At 45.4% G+C, this 19931-nt stretch overlaps 1 protein-coding gene across 14 annotated transcripts in view; it reads right to left on the bottom strand.

Moving 5' to 3' along the window:
* LOC118385582 (AP-3 complex subunit beta-1-like) overlaps positions 1-19931 on the bottom strand; it is a 59265-nt gene that overhangs the window by 12283 nt on the left and 27051 nt on the right. The window contains exons 18-26 of one of the 14 annotated variants that reach the window (XM_052521442.1): positions 19210-19351; positions 18915-19077; positions 13059-13194; positions 11369-11417; positions 11051-11154; positions 4856-5123; positions 4076-4153; positions 3920-3958; positions 1848-3841 (exon numbers count right to left, since the gene is read on the bottom strand). In XM_052521442.1, coding sequence (XP_052377402.1) covers positions 3453-3841; positions 3920-3958; positions 4076-4153; positions 4856-5123; positions 11051-11154; positions 11369-11417; positions 13059-13194; positions 18915-19077; positions 19210-19351 — 1368 coding nt within the window. In that variant the 3' untranslated portion in view covers positions 1848-3452. Of the gene's footprint in view, positions 1-570; positions 669-1009; positions 1095-1845; positions 4154-4855; positions 5124-11050; positions 11155-11368; positions 11418-13058; positions 13195-18914; positions 19078-19209; positions 19352-19931 lie in introns of those variants that run through there. The other 13 variants (XM_052521446.1, XM_052521445.1, XM_052521434.1 and 10 more) reach the window with 13 other exon arrangements.

The raw sequence follows: 19931 nt of genomic DNA, 5'->3' as shown, positions 1-19931 counted from the left end.
CAAATCTGTTTCTAAAGACCACCTGAAGAGAAGTAAAGTGGTTTGGTTGAAATAATAATCTTTAAAAAGCGAAGGGCGGGTTAATTCTAGCCGTTCGGTCTCCTATCCTCTTCCCTCTGATTGCTATGAGGAGGAGAGCCCAGAATAGGACTATAGTGAATGAAGATTCGTTAATGAATTAACAAGACGAGGAAGGCATTTAGCAGGCACTTAAGAGTGCTGCATTCTCTCAATGCCTCTTATATTCACAGGAGAGTGAGGTGTGTGTGTGCGTGTGCGTGTGCGTGTGTGTAAAAGATATTCAACCACTCTTGGGAGGCGAATCAAAGTAGAATGTTTCTTATTGATTCAATTGATAGAAAGCCTCCATAGAAAGCAGTCCAGTCATTATTGGCCCCACTTACGAAGCCATTACCTACACACTACATATGTTGCTGCTTGGACTAAGGCACACATCTTTCACAGTGACTAATCCTAAATGATCACGGTGACGATAATGCAGCTGATTGTGTAAGATAATGATTCGGATATGTATTTATTTTGGGGAGTTAACAGCGTATGATAACTTACCTTGCTCCTTGCGGAAGTCCTGTTCGGTCATGGTGGCGGGTAGGAAGAGTTCTCCTACGGCAGGCTGGATGGACACACTGAACTGGTCCTCCTTCGTACTGATGGACAAACAGGACAACAGACCAACAAGCCCCTCGTTGAAATTAGGTGTGTGTGTGTGTGTGTGTGTGTGTTTGACGTTTTCTCCATCTCCGTTGTGATCGTCATGCAAAACACACTGGGCGATTGGCATTTTAGGAAAGATTGATTTGCTCGGTCCCAAACAGGTTCTCTGATCAACCTATTGATCAGCGAGCAGAGCAGAGACATGGATAAGAGAAGAAAATGAGGAGAGGTTCCTTCTACAGCTGGACGAAAAGCAGGATAGGACAGAGGAAGAAGAGGCTATAGCCGTTCCAGCCTCACTGTCTAAAAACGTCTCGACGCCAGAGTATCTTACCACAGCTGGAAGTTGGCTGCTTGTGTAGAGTCGTTGAAGTCGACGCCCAAAGACACAGTCACTGAGGCCTCTGGCAGCAGACACTCTGAGAACAGAGAGAAGGAAGGAGAGGAGGATGAAAAGAGAGGAGTGAGTGACAAGGGCAGAGGAGGAAGGGGCAGAGGACGAAGAGAGGGAAAGGGAGAGGTCATTAGAGTGGAACAGACAGGCATGCAGACGGCACTTGTGTTTTCTACTTCACAAAGCAAGGCCACCGCGTGTGACAAATCCATCCTTCAATCTCATCCTCCGCAACGAGACGAAAGACAGAACACAAAAAATGAAGGAGTAGCATATTTCCAAAACAACAGGGTTGTCAAAGAGAATGTCAGGGTCTAAAGAGGAGAGCGAGAAATAGTGCAAGAGGGGGGAGATGGATATGTATAAAGGAGGAAGAGGGATATGGGGGGAGACATGAAGCAGAGAGGGAGAGAGAGAGAGAGAGAGAGAGATCTGAGAGACCAGGGGGGACATGAAGCAGAGGGAGAGAGATCTGAGAGACCGGGGACGGGGACATGAAGCAGAGAGAGAGAGAGAGAGAGATCTGAGAGACCGGGGGGACATGAAGCAGAGGGAGAGAGAGAGAGATCTGAGAGACCGGGGGGGACATGAAGCAGAGAGAGAGAGAGAGATCTGAGAGACCGGGGGCGGACATGAAGCAGAGAGAGAGAGAGAGAGAGAGATCTGAGAGACCGGGGGGGGACATGAAGCAGAGAGAGAGAGATGAAGCAGAGAGAGAGATCTGAGAGACCGGGGGTGGGGGGGGGACATGAAGCAGAGAGAGATGAAGCAGAGAGAGAGATCTGAGAGACCGAGGGGTGAGAGAAAGAGGGAGTCATAGGCCAAGAGGAGAGAGAAGGATCCTCCACGGTCTCCTGAGCAACCAAGTGTTTCTCTGTGTCTCTGCGGAGCGGAACTCTGTCAGAGGAGAGGACCCTGGACACCAGAGCCATCATACACTCTCTTTCACTCCACTCTTCTCAAAGCTGCTTTCTATCCCTCCATCACCATCTTCCCATTTGTCTCACTCTCTCCCTCTCCATTTGAGTTTTAAGAGAAACGTGGACTTTACTCCAGTAGATGCTGACATATAGAAGAGACAGATCTATTGTAACACATTGTGGGCTATGCTGCTGTAGGAATAGCCAAGCGCTCGTCTGTAACATGTCTTCATGAGGTTAAATACACTGTGGGGTAAGGTATTCTGTCTGCATTCACTTTCTCCTGCTCAATATGAAAAGCAACTCCACCTCTCACGCACACCCACACTCTAAGCTCAATCGATCCCAATTACCCAGTGTTTGGCTGCCGGAGTTCCTTCAATTCCCAATCAATCCACAGCCAATTGATGCTTTTAACGCGCTTGATCGCACACCGTTTCATCTTGGCCCCCCCTTTCTTTTGTTTTTCTTTAATGTCTGGGCTCAGAGGGATGTGCGTGTGTGTGTTATGAATGAAGACACACTATATAGACAAAACTGTATAGACACCCCTTCAAATTAGTGGATTTGTCTATTTCAGCCACACCCGTTGCTGCTGACAGGTGTATAAAATTGAGTGCACAGACATGCAATCTCCATAGACAAACATTGGCAGTAGAATGACCTCACTGAAGAGCTCAGTGACTTTCAATGTTGCACTGTCATAATACGCCACTATTCCAACACTCACTACCGAGTTCCAAACTGCCTCCGGAAGCAAAGTCAGCACAAGAACTGTTCGTCGGGAGCTTCACGAAACAGGTTTCCATGGCCGAGCAGCCACACACAAGCATAAGATCACCAGGCACAACACCAAGCATCGGCTGGAGTGGTGTAAAGCTCACCGCCATTTCGCTATGGAGCAGTGGAAACGTGTTCTCTGTGATGAATCACTCTTCACCATCTGGCAATCTGACGGACGAATCTGGGTTTGGCGGATGCCAGGAGAACACCACCTTCAAGAATGCACGGTTCCAACTTCAGTTTGGTTGACGATAAAAAATGGTTTAGGCTGTTTTTCATGGTTCGGGCTAGGCCCCTTAGTTCCATTGACGGGAAATCTTAACGCTACAGTAGACAATGACATTCTAGAAAATTGTAATATAATAATAATAAAATTGTGTGCTGCCAACCTTGTGGCAACTGTTTTGGGAAGGCCCTTTCCTGTTTCAGCATGACAATGCCCCCATGCACAAAGAGAGGTCCATACACTGAGCACTGACCTCAACCCCATCAAACACATTTGGGATGAATCGGTACTTCGACTGTGAGGCAGGCCTAATCGCCCAACATCAGTGCCCGACCTCACTAATGCTCGTGGCTGAATGGAAGCAAGTCCCCACAGCAATGTTCCAACATCTAGTGGAAAGTCTTCCCAGAAGAGTGGAGGCTGTTATGGCGACAAAGGGGGGACCAACTCCATATTAATGCCATTGATTGTGGAATATGTTCGACGAGCAGGTATCCACATACACTACATGACAAAAAGGAGCTAACCCACCTACAGTATTGAAGCAGTGCATTACGTTATCTAACCCACCTACAGTATTGAAGCAGTGTATTACGTTATCTAACCCACCTACAGTATTGAAGCAGTGTATTATGTTATCTAACCCACCTACAGTATTGAAGCAGTGTATTATGTTATCTAGCCCACCTACAGTATTGAAGCAGTGTATTATGTTATCTAACCCACCTACAGTATTGAAGCAGTGCATTATGTTATCTAACCCACCAACAGTATTGAAGCAGTGTATTATGTTATCTAACCCACCTACAGTATTGAAGCAGTGTATTATGTTATCTAGCCCACCTACAGTATTGAAGCAGTGTATTATGTTATCTAGCCCACCTACAGTATTGAAGCAGTGCATTATGTTATCTAGCCCACCTACAGTATTGAAGCAGTGCATTATGTTATCTAGCCCACCTACAGTATTGAAGCAGTACATTATGTTATCTAACCCACCTACAGTATTGAAGCAGTGTATTATGTTATCTAGCCCACCTACAGTATTGAAGCAGTACATTATGTTATCTAGCCCACCTACAGTATTGAAGCAGTACATTATGTTATCTAACCAACCAACAGAATTGAAGCAGTGTATTATGTTATCTAACCCACCTACAGTATTGAAGCAGTGTATTATGTTATCTAGCCCACCTACAGTATTGAAGCAGTGTATTATGTTATCTAGCCCACCTACAGTATTGAAGCAGTGCATTATGTTATCTAGCCCACCTACAGTATTGAAGCAGTGCATTATGTTATCTAGCCCACCTACAGTATTGAAGCAGTACATTATGTTATCTAACCCACCTACAGTATTGAAGCAGTGTATTATGTTATCTAGCCCACCTACAGTATTGAAGCAGTACATTATGTTATCTAGCCCACCTACAGTATTGAAGCAGTACATTATGTTATCTAACCAACCAACAGAATTGAAGCAGTGTATTATGTTATCTAACCCACCAACAGTATTGAAGCAGTGTATTATGTTATCTAACCCACCTACAGTATTGAAGCAGTGTATTATGTTATCTAGCCCACCTACAGTATTGAAGCAGTGTATTATGTTATCTAACCCACCTACAGTATTGAAGCAGTGTATTATGTTATCTAACTCACCAACAGTATTGAAGCAGTGTATTATGTTATCTAGCCCACCTACAGTATTGAAGCAGTGCATTATGTTATCTAACCCACCTACAGTATTGAAGCAGTGCATTATGTTATCTAACCCACCAACAGTATTGAAGCAGTGCATTATGTTATCTAACCCACCAACAGTATTGAAGCAGTTTATTATGTTATCTAACCCACCAACAGTATTGAAGCAGTGTATTATGTTATCTAACCCACCTATAGTATTGAAGCAGTGCATGTCGAGCCCTGTGGGGCCCCTGTCTCCGACGTGGATCTGTTCCAGAGGGTGGTCTGTGGTGTTGGTCAGGCTGATCTGGACTGAGACCATGGTGGGCTGGTAGAGACAGGGCTGTCTGGGGAACTGGTACTGGGCTGACAGACCTTTACCGGTCATACGGTGCAGCAGGTCATGGCTCTTCTCGGGGACAAACGCCGGGCAGCTCACCTGGAGGAGGAGGGCGGCACAGGAAAGAGGACAGGGGGTGAGGATACAGAGAGAAAACAGAGAGAGCGAGACAGGCACTTGCTTTGAGACAAAACCATGTAACCACTCACCGGGACCACAGACAAGAGGACAGGCACGAGGGAGAAGGTATGATCTTTAAAAAAGGTCGGTTGCTAACTCACCGACATGGTCTTTGTAAAAGGTACACATACAAATACTTACTTACTCTTTTCATTTGCTGGACGATAGCGTAGGCCCAGCACTCAATATGTATTCACCATCTACAACTCAGTGGTTCGACCGCAAAAGAACTGAGGGTTTGTTGACAACTTAAGCCTAGCTCTGTTCATTAAAACACAACCTTTCTCCCCTGAAAAGGGCCCATCCCACTGTTCTAGAAAAGCCCCATATAAAAACACATAGTGTTATTACTGGTATTATTCCCCAATCAGGCAGACTAGTAGTGAGTGGGCCTGATGGCAGGCTGAAGGACTGCTCAGGCTTAATGAATGGGAACAGTAGAGGCCTGCCATTCAACTCTCCATTAAACAGAGCTTTTACCTTTTCACCGGCAGAAAATGGAATTACCATAGCACAGAAAGGCAGGACAAAACACCGCGCCAGGAGGAGAAGAAACTTGAGAGACATTCTTGGGTTTAAGTGGAGTGGTTTTCCTTGTCCTTTGGAGTGTTCTGCTTGTTCTGTATTTTCCCGGTCCCTGCATTAGCATGGTCCCGCTCTCACTCTGTTCCTTTCATTCTTTTTCCCGGTGCATAAACCGGCTCGACGCGACTCTTTCTCTCTCGACTCGTCCGTTTGACAGTGGCGTCGGCCTCCTCTCGACTCAAGAGGACCAACCCTACATTAGCATTGTACATGGACGTGCACCGAGGCCGACGTGTTGTAGATGACTCGTACTGCGTCACAGGCGAAGACGGGCGCAACAACAATTAAGCTCCAAGCCAAAACAAATAAACCGAAGTGGTTTCGTAACTTGGCGTAGGCACAAAACGACCCTGCCATAAACAACGGTTACAAAATCAAAAAGCTACTTTCCAATGGAGGGTTGAAAAGTAGCATTTCGTGCGAATAGGGGAGTAAAACTCTGCTGCTTTGTGGCTCAAGCCTCATGAGCAGTAAAAAGGCTGCCCTGTTGACACTCAGCCCAGCCATGCAGTAGAAACACAACGGTCAAACTATCAGGACTCGAAACAAACGCACACCTGTTTCGGCGAGGTGTTGGCTAGCGGAGTAGAACACTTGAAAAGAAAAAAGGAGAGAGTTGCACACTCGGAGCTCAGATGCAGTAATTTTACAACCAACGTTGCGACTGTAACGGATGTGAAACGGCTAGCTTAGTTAGCGGTGCGCGCTAAATAGCGTTTCAATCGGTTACGTCACTTGCTCTGAGACCTTGAAGTAGTATTTCCCCTTGCTCTGCAAGGGCCGCGGCTTTTGTGGAGCGATGGGTAACGATGCTTCGTGGGTGACTGTTGTTGATGTGTGCAGAAGGTCCCTGGTTCGCGCCCGGATATGGGCGAGGGGACGGTTTAAAATTATACTGTTACACGACAGCCAAGCTGCCTTCAGAGTATAAAGGCGGGGTGGCTATATATACACTAACTAGGCTATAGAACGCCCATAACTCCAGCAACTTAACATGAACCTCCCCGCTTCTGTCAGACAGATACACGGATATCAACCGCGTTAATGATTAAGTAAAGTGACAGAACACTAAAACGAGTAGTTATCGCCCAAATCCCACCGTTACACCTGCGGCTGCCACGCCTTTAACTCGACAAGCTGAGAGAGAGCCAGGAAGTGAGGGGGAAGGGGAGAGCCAGGGGGAAGGGGATAGAAAGGAGAGCCAGGAAGGGGATAGAAAGGAGAGCCAGGGGGAAGGGGATAGAAAGGAGAGCCAGGAAGGGGATAGAAAGGAGAGCCAGGAAGGGGATAGAAAGGAGAGCCAGGAAGGGGATAGAAAGGAGAGCCAGGAAGGGGATAGAAAGGAGAGCCAGGAAGGGGATAGAAAGGAGAGCCAGGAAGGGGATAGAAAGGAGAGCCAGGAAGGGGATAGAAAGGAGAGCCAGGAAGGGGATAGAAAGGAGAGCCAGGAAGGGGATAGAAAGGAGAGCCAGGAAGGGGATAGAAAGGAGAGCCAGGAAGGGGATAGAAAGGAGAGCCAGGGAGGAGAGAGCTCGAGAGGGGGGACACAATAGAAAGGTGTGAGAAATCTCACAACGCAACCGTCAAAAGTGTCAACAAGCAAGATAAAACGGGCCCAAGAAAAATAAACGTGTCGAACGAGGGGGCGAATATAACGCCTCAGTTCTGAAATGGGAATACACACACAAACCCGGCTTTGAGAGGTGTCAGAAACACGTTGTTTGACAGGAGATAGGAGGTGGGCGGATCAGACGAAAGGAGAGAAGAGATGTGTGTGAAACATTCTCAGGACTGTCATGGCGTGTGAGTGTGGAGAATCAGGTTTGAAATGCAACCGGGTGCTGAAGAACTGGAAGTCAAAAGTGCAGTCTCTGGGGCGTTACCGTCTCGGGTCCCCAACTGACTCTGCGTTCAATGACACTGCTTACTTTAGTAAACAGAAACAGGCTAATCACAGTCAAAGGGTCTTAATACAGGCTCTGGTGGTTAGACCTTTGGGCCAGTAACTGAAAGGTTGCTAGATCGAATCCCAGAGCTGACAAGGTAGAAATCTGTCGTTCTGCCCCTGAACAAGGCAGTTAACCCCACTGTTCCCCGGGTAGGCAGTCACTGTAAATAAGAATTTGTTCTTAACCAACTTGCCTTGTTAAATAAAATTTTAAAAAACACACATTTTTTTTTTTTAAAAACACAGTAGAAGAGGTGGTAATCTTCATAAGAGGACACAGAAGAGGTTCTCAAACCTATGGTAACAGTCAGCCTTGACGTTTCTGTGTTGCGTACCCTCAGATATCCTGGACACAGACAGGGAGGGAGGGGGTCAAACAAACATTTGCCGGCGCGGCGCCCTCCTCACACTCGCCCGTCACGCCAACGAGGGGAATTTATCGGGCCACTTTTGTCCGTGTCAGAGCAGTCGCTGTCGATAAAGCTGGTTGTAATGTCTGCCACCCCGTCACAAAGCAGATTTACCTTCCTGACAAGCACATCCTCCAACCCGCGCTCAAGGTCCTGTCTAACACAACCTGAGAAGAGGGAGGGATGCAGGATAGGACAGGGCTTTAAAGCTCTTATCATCACCAATTTCACACAACGGACAGTGACGGCTTAACGCACCCCCCGGAGGCATCCCCCAGACCCAAAGTGTAAATAACAGCAGGCTAGGGAAGTAACCTTGACTCCACACACACAGTGTCGCTCTTTTTGTCTCTCCTGGACTTGAGGGAAGCTGACAATGGGGGGAGGGGGGGGGAGTTGATTGAGAGGCTTTATTAGGTCTCAACTTAAAGGATGCTACTGTGATGGATGATACACACACGCCAGTCACCTTCAAGAGCCCGGATACACACACACACACACACGCTCACTCCCTCCCAGCACCCTCTCTGGTAAATGACCTGAAAATCCCGCTGACAAATTCAAAAAGGGGCTAACCGTAACCGGGCGTATGGCGAGCACGTGGACGCATCAGATGTCCAATTTAAAGAGAAAGAGTGTTAGGAGATGTATGAGGACGTATTGAAAATCCATTTCTGCTTTGGTGACACTGGCGGCTTGTTAGTATCCGAAAGAGGATTTTCATCACGTTGTGAGATTGTGCGACGGAGAGAGAAAGAGAAAGGGGTGTAAGGGACGTGTGGCTGATTGTAATTGTTGTTTATTTTAAGTGACTCACCTGGTTACTTTCAAACCAGCATGGATAGTTACAGCACAGAACACCAGTTCAATTGAAGCCTTTACATCAGGTACTTGATTCAGAGACAGACAACCGACACACTCACCCAGCCACATCCCATCAAAACCAACCGGTTGCATATCGCACCATTTCCTACAGGGCATTTAAACCTCTTTATACCCCGCCAGTGTGTGTGTGTGTGTGTGTGTGTGTTAGAGAGAGAGAGTGGCAGGTAGGGGTGTGTGGAGGGCAGGGCTGCTATATTCCAGCCTTTCCCGGCCCACTGCTGATTCATAATTAGACCTTAACCCATCGCGCCCACACCGGAGGAGGTCAGAGAGGGGAGACGGGGGAGGAGAGGCCCGTCTGATGGGCACCAAATGAACAAATTATGATGGCCCCCTCCAGGTGTGATGGGGTCAAACGGCCCGCGCCCTGCTGCTGACAGTTCAATTTCCCCCCAACGCAGCCCCATTCGCCCAATGCTAATTATGAATGAAAAGTTATCAGCCTCAGTCAACCCCCCCTCACACACACACACACACACACACGGACGGACAGAGGGTGTGTGGCAGGGTGGGTTGGTTTAAAAAGGCATTTGAGAGATCCTCTAATGTCAAAATGTTATTAGAGAGAGGGAGCATGACAGAGAGAAAGGGGAGAGAGACAAAGGGAAAAAGAGGGAGAGGAGAGAGGACGAGAGAGAGAGAGAGAGGGGGGAGAGGAGAGAGGACGAGAGAGAGGGGGGAAGAGGAGAGAGAGAGGGGGGGGGGAAGAGGAGAGAGGACGAGAGAGAGAGAGAGAGAGGGGGGAAGAGGAGAGAGGACGAGAGAGAAGGGGGGAAGAGGAGAGAGGACGAGAGAGAAGGGGGGAAGAGGAGAGAGGACGAGAGAGAGAGAGAGAGGGGGAGAGGAGAGAGGACGAGAGAGAGAGAGGGGGGAGAGAGGAGAGAGGGGGGTCAGAGACGGTGACCAGGGTTAATGTAAATATCTTTGATAACCAGGCAGTAATTCTCTAAAAAAGGGCCGAAGCGCTCAGCTGAGACACACACCGTTTCTGCGGGCGGATTGGTGAGATATAGAAAAGACACCGGGGTAAGTGTGTGAGAAAGAGCGAGATAGTGAGTGAGTGGGTGGGTGACACTGCTCGTGTGTGTGTGTGTGTGTGTGTGTGTGTCTGTTCGTACGCTTTTGAAAGTAAGTAGCAATAGAGGGTTTTGAGGTTATTTACCCCCCAGTCTATGAATCCTGATGGCCATCATGTATGTATGCATAGGATTGACTCTCAAATCAGACGCTGATGTGAAAACAGCACCCTGTTTAATCTGCAATTCTATTCTCCATTACTGCCCGGGCTTTCACCTTTCAGTACACACACTACTCTGCATACAGACAGGCCTCGGAAGGGCTGTCAATCACACACACACACACACACACACACACACACACACACACACACACACACACACACCTTAGATGAGTGATGACAGAACAATTCAAAAAAGGACACAAAGACTGGCTACATGAGGGAACTTCTTTGTAGCTAAGATAAGGAAAGTAAACGGGACTTTTACGGGTCCGTACAGCGACGTTATGGGGACATATCGGCTCTCTAATGGATTTGCCGACTGGTTGGTCACGCACGGTCCTCAGCTAAACTAGCGCGAGGCCAACGCGCGCACATAAATCTCAAACCAAAAGACAGACAGAGTTGTTACACTGGGGAGAAAGGTCAAGCGTCACGCACAGACACGCTGTGCAGGGACGACAGGGAAAGAGCGACAGAGAGGTGGAAAGAGAGACGGATGGACGGAGTTTGGCATCGGAGCAGTGCACGTTCACTGCACCTGGATGAGAGGGAGGGATAGGGAGGAGGAGAGGAGTACTAAATATGCTCAGGGAGGAGAAGAAGAAAAAGAGTCAGCCAACCTCAGGAGATATCTCAGCCCCCGGAGAGACTAGACTCATTCAGGAGACACACTACTGAATGCTCTCTCTAAGCTCTGTCAACCAGACACACAGGACCCAGTGGACTTACACACAGAGGGAGGGATAGACAAACCAACACAGACAGTACACACACACACCTGTATGGTGGAGGAGTTGTTGGAGAGAGACAGGCCTTCCAGGTCTCCGAGCAGGCTGGGGGAGAGGACAGACGTCTTGGGCCGGGTCACTGGTGTAGGAGTGACTACAGGACAAAGAGACCAGCCTTAAGTAAAATGTATGCGCACATTACTGTCACTTAGGATAAAAGTGTCTGCTGAATTGAATTATATATATATATATATATATAATGCCATTTACGGCAGAAATAGGATTAATTCCCACTGGAAATATTGTGATGACTACAGTTGGATGTATTTTTCACAGTTACGTTGCTGTAGCGCAGACAGAAAACGTACAGTCGTCCAAATCCAACAGGGACACCTCCTTCGTTGACTTCACCTCCATCTAGGGGGAACCAGAAACCTACCGTGAGAAACAAAAACTGTCTCTAGAGCATATACAGATGTCCACCGGCTCGGAACAGGTGCTGGGTAACAAAAATAAATACTCGTTCAAAGATGTGCGACCCTTCGGTCTCAGTCGGATTGGGAAATACATTTATAGTCAAACACACTTGGCAGAGTGCAGAACGGTATAGCAGAACATATACACAGTTTCCCCCCTTTTTAGATACATGTTTCAACATGAACGGCACGACGAATGAAGGATATAGACGAAAGAGATAGAGGAACAAGTGGAGGAGAGATAAGATGACAAGCAGAATATTGGAAGTAGACGAAAGAGATAGAGGAACAAGTGGAGGAGAGATAAGATGACAAGCAGAATATTGGAAGTCACCACTGTATGTATTGTTTAAGGGGGGGGGGGGTGTAGTCTACACTACCTAAATTTGACTGACAGAGTCTATGCAATGTAACATGACATTTCTAAACATATCTGCTATGTACATAAAATTCAATTTGAGATCAATTCTATTTCTCAGGCTGCTGTGCACACACACAAACACACAGTACATCTGAAGCGTGTCTCTGATCTGCATAGGCCAGCCATGAGGTGCGTCCCGTCACAACTTGATGCACTCTAGTGACTCTACCTCCAACCACCAGGCCAGGCTTGTCAAACGGCGACTCGGAATATTAGGATGTGCGTCGCCAGATCTACACTACAAAACGGACAACATTAAAAACGCTATTAAACATACGAGCGCTTTTACGGCCCTCTCTCGCTCTCCATGCCCTCCTAACCAACCACAGCCCTGTTCACATCTTATAAAAGAACCGTAAAATTCTACTCTGCTTACTGCGGGATCCACTAACGGACAGAGAGAGAGAGAGAGAGAGAGGTGTAATAGTGAAAACAAACAATGAAGTTCGAGGGCGTATCTTATCAGATCGTCTCTGATTGATGCTTGGTGGCGGTGTAATAGAGAAGGAACCCTTGTCTGCAGGCGGAGTGAGCGAGGTGAAAGAAATGATGGACACACAGGTCACAGAAGCAAAGGATGCAAAATTAGAATTTCATAGCAGAGAACGAAAGAGGGAGGGTCAGAGAAGGAAGGATGAGTGAAGGAAAAGACAGGGGGTAGATGGGGAAGACGACACTGCAAAGAAGCAGACCAAATTCTATTCCACTGTGTAGAATCTGATTTCTCGGCCTCCGCCAGCTCAGAGAAAGACCGTGGGAGAATGTCAATTGCATACTCCCTCGCGTCCTCTCCTCACCACCTTCTCAAAAATAAGTCCCTCCCATCTGACCTTCTCCTCCAATGGGATGAGAGAAGGTGGTGAGGAGAGAGGACGCGAGGGAGTATTCAATTGAGATTCTCCCACGGTTCACGCTAACACATTATACAGCGTTGTACTATGACAAAACAGAAGGCCGGTTCAAACACTCTTATTTACAGTGTGGAGAAGAGCTCAGATTGGACACAAGTCAACAGAGTTTCATCTACTCATGACCATGGCCTCAATTCAAATCCGCTGCAGATAAAGGAAAACCCCCACCAGGGGTTATTTCTGGAGGTGTTAACCATGCTAAAACTGAAGCCCCCAAGCAAGCGGTTGCCCTCACGGTTGGATGTCTCACCTTGAGTTTGGCTTTAGACTTGGTTTTCTTCTTGTGCTCGGTGCCTGAGTGGGAGTCTGCGTCGGACCCAGACGAGGTCTCTTCTGCAGACGAACTGCTGGTTTCTGTGGCAACGTTCCCGTTCTCGTCCGAATCACTGACACGGGGGAGAAATAACACGAAAGGGCGTCAGAGAGCTACAACTGCCTAATCACAATACAACTGGGGGCTGGTACAATTACTGTATAACCGACGGTTATGGCTGAAGACAGTCATGGAAATAAAATCACCGTTGTGATTTCGTCTTTTTGTTGTTGTTGTTGTTGGCTGGGCTCCCTGCCTGTGCCATTAAACCCCTACAACTCATCCAGAACGCCGCAGCCCGTCTGGTGTTCAACCTTCCCAAGTTCTCTCACGTCACCCCGCTCCTCCGCTCTCTCCACTGGCTTCCAGTTGAAGCTCGCATCCGCTACAAGACCATGGTGCTCGCCTACGGAGCTGTGAGGGGAACGGCACCTCAGTACCTCCAGGCTCTGATCAGGCCCTACACCCAAACAAGGGCACTGCGTTCATCCACCTCTGGCCTGCTCGCCTCCCTACCACTGAGGAAGTACAGTTCCCGCTCAGCCCAGTCAAAACTGTTCGCTGCTCTGGCCCCCAATGGTGGAACAAACTCCTCACGACGCCAGGACAGCGGAGTCAATCACCACCTTCCGGAGACACCTGAAACCCCACCTCTTCAAGGAATACCTAGGATAGGGTAAGTAAGGGTAAGTAATCCTTCTCACCCCCCTTCCAACAAGATTTAGATGCAAGTGGCTGTTCCACTGGTTGTCATAAGGTGTATGCACCAATTTGTAAGTCGCTCTGGATAAGAGCGTCTGCTAAATGACTTAAATGTAAATGTAAATGTTGTTGTGGGACGTCGGGATGGACATTCGTGTGGCTGACTGTTATAACAACTTGTTGCTCCGAGCTGAAACCAGCGAGGTGTTGTTTGCTCCAAGTCGTCGGTTGCCTAGGCAACGCCCCCCCTCCTTTTACCGCAGCAACATCACACAGAAATAGAATGAGTAAAACTGGCTTGGTACCCCTTAACCCTGGCAAGTTGACTGGTAAACTCGCAATGGCTGCCTGGTAGTGTGAGGCAATCATTTCCATCTAACATTTTCATTTGAATTACAGTTAACGGATGTGGCTCGTGCAACGGAATGTCGCGGTTTCGTTTCGTCAGAGGAGTTGAATCAACAAATCACAGCACAGATTGATGGGAATTTTCAGCTTATATCCAAATGTATTGACAGTGAGTGTGTTACTACAAATATTTGTACTATTGATATCAAAATATTTACCCCTGATCCTAACCTTGGTAGAGCATAAATAGCTCATTATTAAATAATGATATAGTTCAATTTGAGGTTAAAGATCTGCTCTCACACTTTTGGGAAAGGGCTTGTGAAAAAATCTTATTGCAAGAACTGGGAGCTCTTTAAATTTGAGGTGTCCAAATACCTCAGAAAATATGGTAGTATTCTTGCTAAGACCAGAAGAGCTGAGGAGGAAAAGGTGATCATTAAGATAACTTCCCTTTCTCAGAGGTCCCCAGCCGACCTCTTGGGGGAGGAGAAGATGGAACTAATTGAGTTACAAAATAAACTGGATAATATATATAGATTAAAAGCAGAAGGGGTCTTTATTATAATTATTTATTAAAAATGGATTGAGGAGGGAGAACAGAATTCATCCTATTTCTTTTGTACTGTCAGGAATCCACAGATATGTTTTTTAACTCACTGAATAATGTTCACTCTATCAGTGATATAGAATCTAAACAGTGTGATGAACCCATCAAAGTTGAAGAGATTATAGAGTCTATCAAACATCTAAAGAACAATAAATCACCAGGTGTTGATGGAATTACATCAGAATTTTACAAATTATTTTCTGAACAAGTAGCTCCCTTCCTATTTGAAGTCTTTTTTTTTTAGAGAGTATTAAAAACAATGTTCTCCCTCCTACAGTGAGTCAGGGGTTAATAACACTGATGCCTAAAAAAAGAAGTGCTGCTCATCTAAAAACAAAAAAGTATTTTTATACAATATAACTGGCGTCCAATTTGTCTTCTTAATAATGACTAAGATATTACTTACTTACTACTTGCAAAAATAATTTAAGAAGTCCTGGATGCAATCATTGATGAAACAGTCTGGCTTTATGAAGAACAGACATCTTTTTAACAATGTCAGACTAGTATTAGACATACTTGACTACTCAGACCTAATAACTGAGGATACCTTCATATTATTTTTAGATTTTTATAAAGCATTTGACACAGTAGAGCATCAGTTTCTCTTCCACTCCCATGCGAGACTTGGCTTTGGGGATTTTTTCTGCAAGGCTATTAAGACTCTTTGCAAATGGTAACAGCTCTATCAAATTGAAATATGGCACTTCACCTAGATTTGAGTTAAAGAGAGGAATTAGGCAAGGTTGTCCTATCTCTCCGTACCTGTTTTTATGAAATCACCCAACTTCTTGCAAATTCTTTAAATAATAGTCCTGTACAAGGTATTTCCATAGTTGGTAAAGAAATTATTATAAGCCAGCTGACTGACGATACTACACTTTTTCTGAAAGACGCTAACCAAATTCCCATATCGATCAATGTGATACAATCCTTTTCCAAAGCGTCTGGTCTATATCTTAACATTAAGAAATGTGAACTCATGGCTGTCAAAGATGGTGTGACACCTTCATATTATGGTATTCCAGTAAAAGAAGAACTTACATATTTAGGCATAACCATTACAAAGGATCAGAAGAAGTCTAGAGGCTTACTCAATTCTAACCATCTTATTAAAAACAATTTAACAGAAGAAGCTAAATCAATGGCTACAGAGGGACTATCTTTAAAAGGTAGAGTCCTAATAACCAAGGCCGAAGGTATCTCTAGACTAACATATGGCGCTCTATCTTGACAGTAAAATAAGCAAGGAGATAGAAAGTTGAAAAGCATCTGGTCTTTGGAGAAAATGTACCCATTACATTACTTTACTTTAAATAATTGTTCATTTATATAATTTATATATATTTTTTAAAAGCACAGATTGATGGGTGCACTTCCTGCTTTTACTTCCTGCTGTGCTCCTATGGGCTAGGTGGAAAACACATCATTTGTCATCTTCAACTTAGCCTATGGGTACACTTGCAACGGAGTACGCTGAAGTGAACTTTATGCAACATCTTTCTTGCTGCAGACCCATCACACCATCTGTCTGGGTTCACGGGTTTTTGTGGTCCCCTTTTTACTACACTGGCAATGGCCGCCAGTCCACCCGTTATGCCATTAAACCATTATTAAATCATTGACTTTCTATGGGCAGCACATGTAGCCAGGAGTTGCAGCCAAAAGTAATTGGCTGGACAATAACCGTCATCCAAAACTCCACGAGTGTCTTCTATATGTACCTGTGAGATGATGGGAGTGCATCTTGAAGGGTTATTCCGTGGGAGGAAAACAAATGGTAATATGGAATCTTTAGCGGTGAAACTGCCACTACCGTTGGCTATATAACAAACAAGTTACGGCGAACAATGAACACGGGCTTTTTTCCCCCCCTCCGACGTCATTGCACATGTGATCAAACAGAAGAATATGTACTGAAAAGACATGTGGAGATCACGTTGTGCGATGCTCCTCACCTCCACTTCGTCAACAAAAACAAAAACATAACGGCCCTGGGGCAGACGGTGGCGCCGTTTCCCCTACCGCGGGTTCCGACTGACACAGATTGAAATATAACATTAACTAGGGTTTTTCCCGATATAAAAAAACATGAAAAGTTTCATTATAAGAAGGGGAACGTGTTATACATCTACCCATTAAAGGCACTCTAACCCAAAACCCTTTCCACCCCCCACCACGTACTGCAGTCTGCTGGAGCTCATGCTAAAACTCTGTCAGAACAACCAAGATCAATCTGTTTTGGTTTGCCCACTTAATTTAATATCGCTTTCGTTGAAACTTTTTTCATCCTCCTCCCTCGCTCTCTCTCTTTCCATCTCTCTCTCTCTCCAATTTGTCCTGATAATGAGTGTTTACTCGGGCTGCCTGGGATTTTCAGTTGTTAAATTAACGAGCAGAATTGTGACGGTAACTGGCTTTTTAACTTGGCCGATGATGAGAAGCCAGTATTAATTTGGCCTACAGATTTCATTTGTTGCGAACAGGAAAAAGCGATATAAATCAGAGCGGGCCTGATTAAGCCCTGCCTGGAATGACTGGGCCGTAATGAGGGCATTATGCTGTGTTTGTTGTGGAAGCACTGGGGTGAGCTGGGATAATTACTGTGTGTGTGTGTGTGTGTGTTTGAGAGCGAGATAGTGTGTGTGGGATAGTGGGTATAGCATGTGTGGGTGCGTGCGTGTGTGGAAGCACTGGGGTGAGCTGGTCTAATTACACCCTCTAATGGAGGGAACAGGGTCAGCTGCCGGCCTGTCACATAGCGCGAGCAGGTAGGGTGTGTGTGTGTGTGTGTGTGTGTACACGTGTGAGAGAGCATTGTGTGAGAGAATGAAATAGAACGTGTCAGGGACAAAAATTGCCAGTGTGTGTCTGTGTTCAACAGTTACGTCTCAGATCTCATTCATTGCTACCAACAGGAAGCTAAATGACCAATCCACAGCTGCACTGCCGTTATGAGAGCCCTTCACAATGGAGCACAATAAAGCAGAAAGTTCCTCTTTTCAAAACTAGTTGAACGGCTATTTACCACAGGGGAGACGAATTACACAGTAAACGAAAATCACTTGCCTCCAACCAAATTCATTTGAATTTCTTGGTCCTGTGCAGCTGTAAATCAAACAAAAACACATGGAAACCAAAAGTTTGAATTTCAACATTTTGAATAAACATAGTGCTGCGCGATTAGCTGAAATGTCGTTTTATTTCCGGTAAAAATAATAATAAAATAAAAATAAACAAAATAAAATAGGCCAACGCCTGTTCAATGATTCTAATTCCATTTAGTTCTGGTATTTTCTGTGAGCTCAAAGCACGGTTGTTGGACTTAGTAGGAAGTCGGTAGTTTTTAAACAAAGTTTACCGCAGAAAAACGTGGTTAACTACAATGGCCATTACGTAGCCTTCTTCACAGACACACGAGAAAGAGAGAAGAGCGTGACATGGGGGAGTGGGACAGAAATGGAAACAGTTGCTTCGTGAGGTAGCCCCATCTCCAGCCAATAATACACCGAATTGACTGATAGCTGGATTTACAAACAGGTTTGAAGGTATGCTTTATGTACTTTGAAGAACTACTAAAATAGTGATTTCGTCCACCAGCCAGCGAGCCTAACTAGGATGACTCATTGGGGAGCAGAGCAATAGATGGTGGCTGCTACTGCCTGAGCAGAGGTGTGATGACTCGGCATGAATTACCAAAGTCATCATACGAAAATAAATGTAATATTACACAACTGAAATATTTTATTAAAGTCATGTGATAAAGGATGAGAAGTCATTACTTTTATTAATGAAACTGCTACTAAAAGTCACCATCATACTAAAACAGCTATTTAACATAGCCAACTAAACTATTTTATTAAAGTCATGTGAAGAAAAAAAAAAAGCGATAAGCAGCAATGGGCTTTTATTAATATTAATAGTTTTCTGTGTCGTTACAGAATTCAACTGACTTAATGCATTTATTGCAAAAAAATATATGAATCGAAACACAAATCAAAAACCGTGACGATTGTTCAAAGACTGAGCCGACTTCAGAAAGCACCAGCCCCTCAGCACTAAAATAGTGAATCGTACAAGGGTGCCAACATACTTAACCGCAACTATACGTGTTGAATAATTCATTATAGTACCTGTCTTTGGCCGTTGGTTTGACTGTCTTCTTCTGTGGTGGTTTCTTAGTCGTTTTCTTCTGTTCAGAGTCAGACTCACTGGAACTCTTCTCTGATTGGCTGGAGGACTTGTCGGACTCTTCACTGCTCTTTTCCTCATCGCTCTCCGCCTCACTGCTTGACTCTAACACACACACACACACACACACACACACACACGTTCATCTCGTACGATTATGAATACAACCTTGACTGGCATTGCAAGCCCTCAACAAAATAACATTATACTTTATGGTACACACATGGTCAAACAGACCTTCACTACTGCTGCTGCTGTCATCACTGCTACTGCTCCCTGAGCCCTTCTCCTCTCCAGAGTCAGAGTAGAACTTATCATCTGATGACTTGGACAGCTTGGACTTTCCAGTCTTCCCTGGCGACGGAGCCCACTCCTTCACCTGGCAACGGATTAGGAAGTGAGGTCAGAGGAAGGGAGGTACAGTAAGAGGAAGTAAGGAAAGATTGAAACAAAAAGTACAGTAGCAGTCAAAAGGTTTGGACAAATCTACTCATTCAAGGGGTTTTCTATATTTTCTGCATTGTATAATAACAGTGAAGACATGAAAACTATGAAATAACACATCTGGAATCATGTAGTAGCCAAAAACATGTTAAACAAATGAAAATATATTTTATATTTGAGATTCTTCAAAGTAGCCACCCTTAGCCTTGATGACAGCTTTGCACGCTCTTGGCATTCTGTCAACCAGGAGCACCTTGTTAAAAGTACATTTGTGGAATTTCTTTCTTTTGAGCCAATCAGTTGTCACAACACAAGGTAGGGGTGGTATACAGACAGACAATAGCTCTATTTGGTAAAAGACCAAGTCCATATTATGGCAAGAACAGCTCAAATAAGCAAAGAGAAACAACAGTCCATCACTACTTTATGACATGAAAGTCAGTCACTTCGGAAAATTTCATGAACAGAGAGTAGGTGAATGGATTATTTCCGCATGTGTGGTTTCCACCGTGAAG

Source organism: Oncorhynchus keta, chromosome 6 (genome assembly GCF_023373465.1).
Source record: "Oncorhynchus keta strain PuntledgeMale-10-30-2019 chromosome 6, Oket_V2, whole genome shotgun sequence".
In the NCBI taxonomy this organism is placed as follows: domain Eukaryota; kingdom Metazoa; phylum Chordata; class Actinopteri; order Salmoniformes; family Salmonidae; genus Oncorhynchus; species Oncorhynchus keta.
This window is presented reverse-complemented; position numbering and strand designations above follow the sequence as displayed.